At 34.7% G+C, this 12005-nt stretch overlaps 1 protein-coding gene and 1 pseudogene across 1 annotated transcript; both read right to left on the bottom strand.

Annotated features, from left to right (window-relative positions):
• Positions 1 to 12005, bottom strand: part of LOC125271387 — a 31029-nt pseudogene that overhangs the window by 5068 nt on the left and 13956 nt on the right.
• LOC125271386 (complement C3-like) lies at positions 6 to 4299 on the bottom strand. Its single transcript, XM_048195468.1, has 6 exons — positions 4108 to 4299; positions 3148 to 3207; positions 2965 to 3055; positions 2639 to 2687; positions 2207 to 2297; positions 6 to 905 (listed from the first exon to the last, which is right to left on the bottom strand). Exons 1-6 carry the CDS (start codon positions 4282 to 4284, stop codon positions 885 to 887), a joined length of 489 nt encoding a protein of 162 aa, XP_048051425.1. The 5' UTR covers positions 4285 to 4299; the 3' UTR covers positions 6 to 884.

Genomic DNA, 12005 nt, shown 5'->3' on the forward strand with positions numbered 1-12005 from the left:
AAAGTTATCATTGGAGTTTGACAGCTTTTCTCCTTAATATGCTTATTTATGACCTTTAATGCAAATCGCATCCGCATTTAGCCTCAGTGGTCACAGCTACTTTCAGTGCAGTGCAGTGTATGGAAATTGTGAGAAAATTTGACATAAACTCTTAGAAAGGATGTGTTAAAACCAACTCAAACTGTGTTAAATTCTTACACATCAATGTGTAAGTTTTATGACAACACTTGTGTTAATTTTAATACATTCACTGTGCTAATGATTTTACAATTGTTGATTGAGCATTAGTGATGAACACCTGCTGTTAACAAGCAGAGTCAACACTGCGTTACCACTGTGAATGTGTCAGGAAGGTTATTTGCTGTTAACAAGCAGAATCACTGAAGGAAATAAACAACAACATAAAAAAAGAGAAACACAAGACCCTAACCCTAACTGACTTCAACCACAGCCTTACATGAAATCAACTGAAGATAAAAGAAGAAATTAAATCTCTTAAGATCTCAGCAGAGGATGATTAAACAACTCCACAAACAACATTAACAGTTTATATTATTACTAACCATTTTGACTTTATTAACAGAGCTTTAGATGTTGATGTTTTATTAGTTTTTTAAAAATGTCACCATTATGATCATCAGTGTTTGCTTTAGTTGCTTGTTAACAGCAGGTGTTCATCACTAATGCACAATCACCACATGATTAATTAATTATCTCATTAACTCTATACTTTAATGTTCTTGTTTTGGTCTTAGAGGATCTGGTCTTGACCACACCTCTGGTCTTGAATGGTCATGGTCTTGGAGGACTGGTCTTCACTACATCTCTGAGATTAACACGTGATGTGTAAATGTGTAATATTAGCACATTATGGGTGTTCTTGGCTACACAGATTGTGTTGGATGCTGTGAACAAATAGACAAGTTGTGTTAATTTTAAAACTACACATATGTGTAAAACAAATTAATTCTTCCAATACAATTTTATTACAATAATACATTTATTCATTTTGTGATTAAAGGAAGTGAAAGTTTAGATTTTTTTTTTTGTTTGTTTTTTTTTTGGATGAGATTAAGTGTTCTTGAAAGTTAATATTGACAATTAGGACCCTAACATACACCCGGTGCAATGCAATACAAGTGATTTTTGCTTGTTTCAGCCCGATGGAATTATAATTTTCATGTCCAGAGCCCACATTGTTTAAATAGCAAATGCACTCTGGCCCATATGTTCACTTATGGGTGCGCTGTGTTTAGGCGCATTGTTGGCGTGTTGCTATTTTGAGGCAACTGAAAACAACTGCCCCATTGACCAACAAAAACCTGGTCTAAAGTCAGTAGTTTTTTTTAATTTAAAGGGTGCGTTAGTAATATAGGCGGGTCCACAGTGTGCATACACTCTTCTTGTTACGTACACACAGCTAATTATTTGACCAATCGTGGCAATACACACATGTGTTTAAACTGACTCGTCAGGTTGAGGGTGTCTATATTCCGCCATGCAAATAGCAATCTGCCATGCTGCAAGCGCACATGGCTTTTAAATGGAATGGGAGATGCCACTCTGATTGGTTTATTGCACGTTACGCCCAAACCACACCCATGACTCATTAAGAGAATAGGTACAACCCTTCTGGACCATGCGCCTGGTGGGCCGACCTTTTTTTTTCTGTCGTTAAACTAGCAAAAGTGGATGTGCCATGCACTTCAGACCATGTGCTTAGTAATTTTAACAATTAAAATAAGGCCCAAAGTGTGTAAACTAGAGTGCTACACATAACATGTTTTTTTGGTTTTTTTTACACATTTCTTCTCTAAGAGTGTAAAGTTAAATCTTGGAAATATCCCACAACAGGACAAAGCAATATTGATAAGATCCACCTTTACGTAAGGTATGCTTTATGATACATAATATAAAATGTTATGCTTACTATAGTTAATAATATATATTATATTATTATTAGTTGTGACAGAAAGAGTTTGCTACTTCCACAGTTTGCTGTGGGACAATACCATACCATAACTCATGTGGCACTGAAATTGTAGCGGAAATATGTAGTCAGCTGACATACGTAGAGTCCATGCATCCTTTTTCTTAGTGGAAAAAAGTTTGTTGGGACTAACACTATTTCGGTTAATGCCCCTTCGTAATGTTTATTCAATTTTGTCAACAGCAAATGTGATAATAATGAAAAAGTGATCCATACCGCCTTCAGATCATTCTCATCCACAACAAATCCTGTCAGTAATGATATGTCCAGTATAGACATGGTGGCATCCCTGTCAGCAGACAGATACCTGTGGAGTCAAAGAAAATGTGAGCTGTCTATAGCCCTAAAATAAGAGGTTCAGACAGTTTTCTCCAGCTCTCCTCCAAATGTGAAAATGGGGCAAGAAAAAGTATATTAAACATCAAAACACACATCAGCTTTAACAGAATAGAATAAACGTCATGATAAAGTACTGTAATTCTGGCCAAAACTTTGGACTGTCTATGATGTGAGTTAAACTAAACTTAGTAATTGATTGAATAATTTTCGTGGATTATTCACTGAACTTTGAAATTTGAAAGTTTATAGTTTTATATTCACTTGATTAAAACAGAAACATTGTGATGAAAATAGGACAGATTTGCACACCTGGTGGTGATAGTGAGTTTGTAACTCTCAGTTGCTCCTTGATATCTCACTAAAAAGAAAGAAACAAAATGTGATTTTAGGAACATTAATATTACTTTCATGACAATTAAACAGTTTTCTTGAAATAAAATTGTATTTAATTTTGGTTACAATACAAAATATTGTAATACATTTTTACATAAGCACCAAATGACACCTGTGAGGACCAGCATGATCATACATTTATTTTTTTATTTTATTTTATTTTTTTACATTTGAAATATATCACATTGATGATCATGTCTCCCTCTGCAATTTGAAGACACAAAATGTTGATAAAATCTAACCTTGATCATCCTTTTCAAAAGTCAAATCAAGCTCAAAGTTCTTGCAGGTGCCACTACTCTCTTTTGGTGTTGCATAGTACTCAGTCACAACCTGCAGAGGAGAAAACAGACAGTATTCAAGGTCTGATGTATTGGTCATTTTTTTGTTTTTAGCTTTCATTATTGCTTTCTTCAGTCACTTACAGTTACAGAGGCCTCTCCATAACCCTTGGCACTGATGGTGATCTGTCTGTTAGATGGAAGCTGTTGATGTAAAAAAAAAGAAGAAAAATACAGCAAAATAATATATGTATACAGTATGTGTAATGTATACAGTAAATTAATGAATCTTGACAAAATATATAAAATGTAGCAGATAGGGTTAGTATAAGATTTACAAGGTTAAAGGTTCAACTTATACCAGGTGTGCGTCTATGACAGTTGCTCATACAATATGACTTGTGTGAAAGTAAAGCTACACTCTAAAATCAACAGTTAAATCAACTCTGCTCAGATAACATTTGGTCCCTCTCTGAATAGTGTTAAAATAACACTGAAGCAGAGTTAAAATTAATGGGATTATTAAGCTATTAATTAAGGGATGATGCTCCTTTAGTCTTTTGATTCAGCAATGCACAAGTGTTTGCTGTGAAACACAAATTATTTTAAAAACATAAAAAGGTCAAGAGCCAAACTAAAACAAACAATTTACTGACCAATAAAACACCAACATTTAAACCTCTGTTAATTCTCAATAAGAAATTATTTAGACATGTGACAGAAATAAAGTCAATATGGTTAGTAATAAGTAAATCAGATCTTGAGAGATTTTTTACCTTCAGTTGATTTCAATTAAATGGTTTTGGCTGAAGTCACTTGTAGTTCTTGTGTTATTCTGCTTGTTAACAGCAGGTGTTCATCATTAATGTTCAATCATCCCTGAATTAATAGCTTAATTATCTCATTAACTTTAACTCTGCTTCAGTGTTATTTTAACACTATTCAGAGAGGGACCAAATGTTATCTGTGCAGAGTTGATTTAATTCTGTGGATTTTACTGTGTACACTCTGCCATAAATGGTAATTGTACGATATACATCGTAGGACTTTATTAACTCATCCCTCAAATGACATTAAAATGGTACCACACAAGCTCAAACTCACCTTTGCTGTTTGTGCGAGATGAGCATCTTCTTTGCTGAACTTCAACACAATCGGCTGCCGGCTGCCTTCCACTTGGATCGTCATCTCCAGTTCTAACTGCTTTATGTCTTTCACTTTAATCCTGTATTCAGCAACAGCCTGGAACACCATAATGGTGGCCTGGGAGGGAGGAGACATGTTTCAACTGTTTTTCTTGTGTAGGTATCACCCTTTTGGTCTTAAGGTGGATAATCTGTATCTTACAGGGNAGCTTTTCTCCTTAATATGCTTATTTATGACCTTTAATGCAAATCGCATCCGCATTTAGCCTCAGTGGTCACAGCTACTTTCAGTGCAGTGCAGTGTATGGAAATTGTGAGAAAATTTGACATAAACTCTTAGAAAGGATGTGTTAAAACCAACTCAAACTGTGTTAAATTCTTACACATCAATGTGTAAGTTTTATGACAACACTTGTGTTAATTTTAATACATTCACTGTGCTAATGATTTTACAATTGTTGATTGAGCATTAGTGATGAACACCTGCTGTTAACAAGCAGAGTCAACACTGCGTTACCACTGTGAATGTGTCAGGAAGGTTATTTGCTGTTAACAAGCAGAATCACTGAAGGAAATAAACAACAACATAAAAAAAGAGAAACACAAGACCCTAACCCTAACTGACTTCAACCACAGCCTTACATGAAATCAACTGAAGATAAAAGAAGAAATTAAATCTCTTAAGATCTCAGCAGAGGATGATTAAACAACTCCACAAACAACATTAACAGTTTATATTATTACTAACCATTTTGACTTTATTAACAGAGCTTTAGATGTTGATGTTTTATTAGTTTTTTAAAAATGTCACCATTATGATCATCAGTGTTTGCTTTAGTTGCTTGTTAACAGCAGGTGTTCATCACTAATGCACAATCACCACATGATTAATTAATTATCTCATTAACTCTATACTTTAATGTTCTTGTTTTGGTCTTAGAGGATCTGGTCTTGACCACACCTCTGGTCTTGAATGGTCATGGTCTTGGAGGACTGGTCTTCACTACATCTCTGAGATTAACACGTGATGTGTAAATGTGTAATATTAGCACATTATGGGTGTTCTTGGCTACACAGATTGTGTTGGATGCTGTGAACAAATAGACAAGTTGTGTTAATTTTAAAACTACACATATGTGTAAAACAAATTAATTCTTCCAATACAATTTTATTACAATAATACATTTATTCATTTTGTGATTAAAGGAAGTGAAAGTTTAGATTTTTTTTTTTGTTTGTTTTTTTTTTGGATGAGATTAAGTGTTCTTGAAAGTTAATATTGACAATTAGGACCCTAACATACACCCGGTGCAATGCAATACAAGTGATTTTTGCTTGTTTCAGCCCGATGGAATTATAATTTTCATGTCCAGAGCCCACATTGTTTAAATAGCAAATGCACTCTGGCCCATATGTTCACTTATGGGTGCGCTGTGTTTAGGCGCATTGTTGGCGTGTTGCTATTTTGAGGCAACTGAAAACAACTGCCCCATTGACCAACAAAAACCTGGTCTAAAGTCAGTAGTTTTTTTTAATTTAAAGGGTGCGTTAGTAATATAGGCGGGTCCACAGTGTGCATACACTCTTCTTGTTACGTACACACAGCTAATTATTTGACCAATCGTGGCAATACACACATGTGTTTAAACTGACTCGTCAGGTTGAGGGTGTCTATATTCCGCCATGCAAATAGCAATCTGCCATGCTGCAAGCGCACATGGCTTTTAAATGGAATGGGAGATGCCACTCTGATTGGTTTATTGCACGTTACGCCCAAACCACACCCATGACTCATTAAGAGAATAGGTACAACCCTTCTGGACCATGCGCCTGGTGGGCCGACCTTTTTTTTTCTGTCGTTAAACTAGCAAAAGTGGATGTGCCATGCACTTCAGACCATGTGCTTAGTAATTTTAACAATTAAAATAAGGCCCAAAGTGTGTAAACTAGAGTGCTACACATAACATGTTTTTTTGGTTTTTTTTACACATTTCTTCTCTAAGAGTGTAAAGTTAAATCTTGGAAATATCCCACAACAGGACAAAGCAATATTGATAAGATCCACCTTTACGTAAGGTATGCTTTATGATACATAATATAAAATGTTATGCTTACTATAGTTAATAATATATATTATATTATTATTAGTTGTGACAGAAAGAGTTTGCTACTTCCACAGTTTGCTGTGGGACAATACCATACCATAACTCATGTGGCACTGAAATTGTAGCGGAAATATGTAGTCAGCTGACATACGTAGAGTCCATGCATCCTTTTTCTTAGTGGAAAAAAGTTTGTTGGGACTAACACTATTTCGGTTAATGCCCCTTCGTAATGTTTATTCAATTTTGTCAACAGCAAATGTGATAATAATGAAAAAGTGATCCATACCGCCTTCAGATCATTCTCATCCACAACAAATCCTGTCAGTAATGATATGTCCAGTATAGACATGGTGGCATCCCTGTCAGCAGACAGATACCTGTGGAGTCAAAGAAAATGTGAGCTGTCTATAGCCCTAAAATAAGAGGTTCAGACAGTTTTCTCCAGCTCTCCTCCAAATGTGAAAATGGGGCAAGAAAAAGTATATTAAACATCAAAACACACATCAGCTTTAACAGAATAGAATAAACGTCATGATAAAGTACTGTAATTCTGGCCAAAACTTTGGACTGTCTATGATGTGAGTTAAACTAAACTTAGTAATTGATTGAATAATTTTCGTGGATTATTCACTGAACTTTGAAATTTGAAAGTTTATAGTTTTATATTCACTTGATTAAAACAGAAACATTGTGATGAAAATAGGACAGATTTGCACACCTGGTGGTGATAGTGAGTTTGTAACTCTCAGTTGCTCCTTGATATCTCACTAAAAAGAAAGAAACAAAATGTGATTTTAGGAACATTAATATTACTTTCATGACAATTAAACAGTTTTCTTGAAATAAAATTGTATTTAATTTTGGTTACAATACAAAATATTGTAATACATTTTTACATAAGCACCAAATGACACCTGTGAGGACCAGCATGATCATACATTTATTTTTTTATTTTATTTTATTTTTTTTACATTTGAAATATATCACATTGATGATCATGTCTCCCTCTGCAATTTGAAGACACAAAATGTTGATAAAATCTAACCTTGATCATCCTTTTCAAAAGTCAAATCAAGCTCAAAGTTCTTGCAGGTGCCACTACTCTCTTTTGGTGTTGCATAGTACTCAGTCACAACCTGCAGAGGAGAAAACAGACAGTATTCAAGGTCTGATGTATTGGTCATTTTTTTGTTTTTAGCTTTGATTATTGCTTTCTTCAGTCACTTACAGTTACAGAGGCCTCTCCATAACCCTTGGCACTGATGGTGATCTGTCTGTTAGATGGAAGCTGTTGATGTAAAAAAAAAAGAAAAAAAAAGAAAAATACAGCAAAATAATATATGTATACAGTATGTGTAATGTATACAGTAAATTAATGAATCTTGACAAAATATATAAAATGTAGCAGATAGGGTTAGTATAAGATTTACAAGGTTAAAGGTTCAACTTATACCAGGTGTGCGTCTATGACAGTTGCTCATACAATATGACTTGTGTGAAAGTAAAGCTACACTGTAAAATCCACAGTTAAATCAACTCTGCTCAGATAACATTTGGTCCCTCTCTGAATAGTGTTAAAATAACACTGAAGCAGAGTTAAAGTTAATGAGATAATTAAGCTATTAATTCAGGGATGATTGAACATTAATGATGAACACCTGCTGTTAACAAGCAGAATAACACAAGAACTACAAGTGACTTCAGCCAAAACCATTTAATTGAAATCAACTGAAGGTAAAAAATCTCTCAAGATCTGATTTACTTATTACTAACCATATTGACTTTATTTCTGTCACATGTCTAAATAATTTCTTATTGAGAATTAACAGAGGTTTAAATGTTGGTGTTTTATTGGTCAATAAATTGTTTGTTTTAGTTTGGCTCTTGACCTTTTTATGTTTTTAAAATAATTTGTGTTTGAGCAATTGCAATAGTGTTTCACAGCAAACACTTGTGCATTGCTGAATCAAAAGACTAAAGGAGCATCATCCCTTAATTAATAGCTTAATAATCCCATTAATTTTAACTCTGCTTCAGTGTTATTTTAACACTATTCAGAGAGGGACCAAATGTTATCTGTGCAGAGTTGATTTAATTCTGTGGATTTTACTGTGTACACTCTGCCATAAATGGTAATTGTACAATATACATCGTAGGACTTTATTAACTCATCCCTCAAATGACATTAAAATGGTACCACACAAAAAAAACATGTGTTTTTTGCTTTCAGCTCAAACTCACCTTTGCTGTTTGTGCGAGATGAGCATCTTCTTTGCTGAACTTCAACACAATCGGCTGCCGGCTGCCTTCCACTTGGATCGTCATCTCCAGTTCTAACTGCTTTATGTCTTTCACTTTAATCCTGTATTCAGCAACAGCCTGGAACACCATAATGGTGGCCTGGGAGGGAGGAGACATGTTTCAACTGTTTTTCTTGTGTAGGTATCACCCTTTTGGTCTTAAGGTGGATAATCTGTATCTTACAGGGTTTTTTTTTTTTTTACTATCACTAAGATTCCTTTCTTAATACTTAGGACACTCAAAACTATCCACCTGTTGTTCAAGTTTTATTTTGTTAGGTCATTGTTTATGAGAGTGACTGTTTGTTGGGTGAAAAACAGCTAGTTTTATGGAAGAATTAATTGATTTGAGACATGAATTAATTATACATTTTTAATGTGAAATTAATTGCTGTGCCAAAGTGAAAGCTGGTAATGAGAACTGTTTGAAGAGTTTTGAAAAGATTGAGAAATGTGTATTGAGTATTGAGAAATGTGTCCTAGCTATTGTAAAATAACTGTAAATGTCGCATATTAAACATACTGCATGGCCAGATAAATAATGTTTAATGTTCACTACAAACCTGAGTCGTGCCATATCCTCCATTGTACTGCCTCTGGCTGTTGAGCCAGTTTACAATGGGAGCTGCCCTCTGAAAGTCTTCAGCTTTTACAAGAGCCAGGAGCGCATAGGCCGAAGCCTCCAAAGTAAAGCTACTGCTTCCAGGGACGGGCCAGTAACTTCCATCTGTATAGGATTAATTCTGATCAATTTTATTTGTATAGCACTTTTTTTGTTGAAATAGGGTAGATAAAAAATACAAGACACCAAGCACATTTTGTACTTCTTGACTTTTAGTTTTATATTGTGTCATCATTGTTGATTTGTTCATGTGAATTTTATGTTTATTTCCATTATCATTATACACTAGCGGTCAAAAGTTTATAATAATTAAGATTTTTGTCTTCATCGATTTGAACCAATATGTTGCTCTGCATCTTAATCATTTTGCTTTGATACCTAGGCTGGTAAAACAAGAAATGTTAATGCCGATAGGATGATATGTGAGCAGCGTTGACGCCTGAACATTTCAAGCACAAATAAACATACAGAAAAGGCTGTATCTTTACCTGCAGAGGCTTTTCTCAACAGGGCTTGTTTGTCAAGTGCGTTTCCATTGGCTAGAGCATAAGATGTCATAGCCACTGAGTATGGATTCGTCAGACCATGTATCCGAGATCTAAGGTACGCAACGGCTTTAGATATGCTACCGTCCAGACTCTAAAGAGGAATAAAAACAAGAAAATTGCAGAGAATAAATTACACGTGTGACAGATAATAAATGAACATTGCTGATATTTAGTTAAATGAAGCTAGAAACATATGAACTCAAAGCAGGACTCACTGAGATTTGGCCAGCACAAAGGTTTCTCCCCTCCTGCAAGGGCGATGAGCACAAATGCCGTCATGGATGCTTCTGTGTCTGTCCCACGTACGTTCCCCTGTGTCACAGTGATGGCATAGGGATGTCAAAAATGTTACAGAAATGAAGGTGTGGTCACATTTACCATTGCTGTGTGAAATTTTGCGGGTGAAATTCAGTCATTTAAATGAAAACTGGCCCAATGAAGAAGAAAGAAAAATAAATTCTCTCAACACAACACAGCACTGCATTGGTGACCAATAAAAAGCTTCTTGGTTGATATTTGGAAGTGACTTCTGTGTGGGCAGAGACTCATAATGTTGCAACACAGCAAAACAAATGATCCACAATGGAAAAGCTGCATCTACCTTGCCATTTTTGTACAACACTACACTTAAATATTATGATATAAATATATTATATTGATAAAAGAGAATGTTTTTAAAGCAGTTCATTAGGGTTGGTCTGTTTGATAGCTGGTAAAATTATCCTTGGATGTTTGTTATGTCATTATTCTTGTATTTCATTCAAGGTATTCTGTCACATCAGGTGCCACTTTCTTTCGCCTGCAAAATTTCACTGAGCAACAGTAACCACACCTTAAAACTGAAGATAAATAAGGTATTTTGGTAGTAACCAGAACGTTCTCTAAATATTCAGTGTTGGTTCTGGGAACATTAAAAACATCCAGTTTTCTTGACGTTAGAGGAACGTTTTTATAAGGTATAACGTTCCTCAAACGTTCTTTCAACTTAATTTTGATCTATAATTCAACATTCTTGGAACGTTGATTTGTAATATTCCAAGAACATGAAAACGTCCAGTTTCCTTAATGTTAGTAGAATGTTATTTAAAGGTTAGTATGATGTTCCTGAAACATTCTTTCAATCATTCAAACACCTGCTGTGAACAAACACTGAAAGAAAGAGAAATAAGAACACAAACTTTCTTCAGCCACAGCCTTAGATGAACTGAAGATAAAAGACATTAAATCTCTGAAGATCTGATTAAACAACTCCACAAACAGCATTACCAGCTTCACTTATTACTAACCAGACTGAATTTATTTCTGTCACACGTCTGCAGAAGCTCTTATTGAGAATTAACAGAAGTTTAGATGTGCTTTAGTTGAGCTCTTGACCCCTGACTATTATAGAGTTGCTTCTTTATCAGCAATTGCAGGTGTTTTCAGAAAACATTTCTGCATTGATAAAGCAGATCAACATGTCTGTTTTAATAACAGACAAACAACTGCTTTATTGTAGTTTTGTTTACTTTTGGTATTGACGTGTTAAGTAAAAAAGAAATAATAAACTCAAAAATGTGATAGAAAGCATTTTTAACACTAAACTGATTTATGTTGGATTGTCCAAAACTATTTAAAAGTTAAAAACGACACACTTAGACATCAGCACTCATCATACAAACCTCAACAATGGTGACAAGGAAAGAAAAAAAAAAAAAAAAAAAAATCAGCTGCATAATTTATTCATGTCACAGTGCATGCTGGGAGCCATGAATGTGTTTTGTATGCTGGCATGAGGCATGTCACCATTGTTGTGTTTCATATGCCGAACGTTGATGTCTGTGAGTGTATAAATGATACAAAACTATGTTTTAAACAACAAGTTAACAATGACAGTTTTGCAAATGATATTTCTCACATTGGTTGAGTTTGATACAGTATTTCAATCTCTTAAGTTAGCAATTACAGAAAAAAAGACAGTTTAAACCACTTTAATGCAGTTATTTGTCTGTTATTAAAACAAACATGTCAATCTGATTTATCAGTGCAGAAATGTTTTCTGAAAACATGCAACTGCGGATAAAGAAGCAACTCTATGATAGTCAGGGGTCAAGAGCTCAACTAAAGCAACCACCAACCTCCATGATGGTGACCTCAAACGAAACGTAAACCTCTGTTAATTCTCAGTAAGATCTTCTGTAGACATGTGACAGAAATAAAGTCAGTCTGGTTAGTAATAAGTGAAGCTGGTAATGCTGTTTGTGGAGTTGTTTAATCAGATCTTCAGAGATTTAATGTCTTTT

The sequence above is a fragment of the Megalobrama amblycephala genome, linkage group LG7, assembly GCF_018812025.1.
Source record: "Megalobrama amblycephala isolate DHTTF-2021 linkage group LG7, ASM1881202v1, whole genome shotgun sequence".
NCBI lineage: Eukaryota > Metazoa > Chordata > Actinopteri > Cypriniformes > Xenocyprididae > Megalobrama > Megalobrama amblycephala.

Bases quoted from the DNA above. Each gene is read 5' to 3' on its own strand.
- LOC125271386 (XM_048195468.1), bottom strand. From the start codon at position 4,284: ATGTCTCCTCCCTCCCAGGCCACCATTATGGTGTTCCAGGCTGTTGCT. The intron at 3,056-3,147 runs GTAAGTGACTGA...TCTCCTCTGCAG, and splicing joins ATGGAGAGGCCTCTGTAACT to GTTGTGACTGAGTACTATGC. The intron at 906-2,206 runs GTATGGATCACT...ATTTGTTCACAG, and splicing joins ATGAGAATGATCTGAAGGCG to CATCCAACACAATCTGTGTA.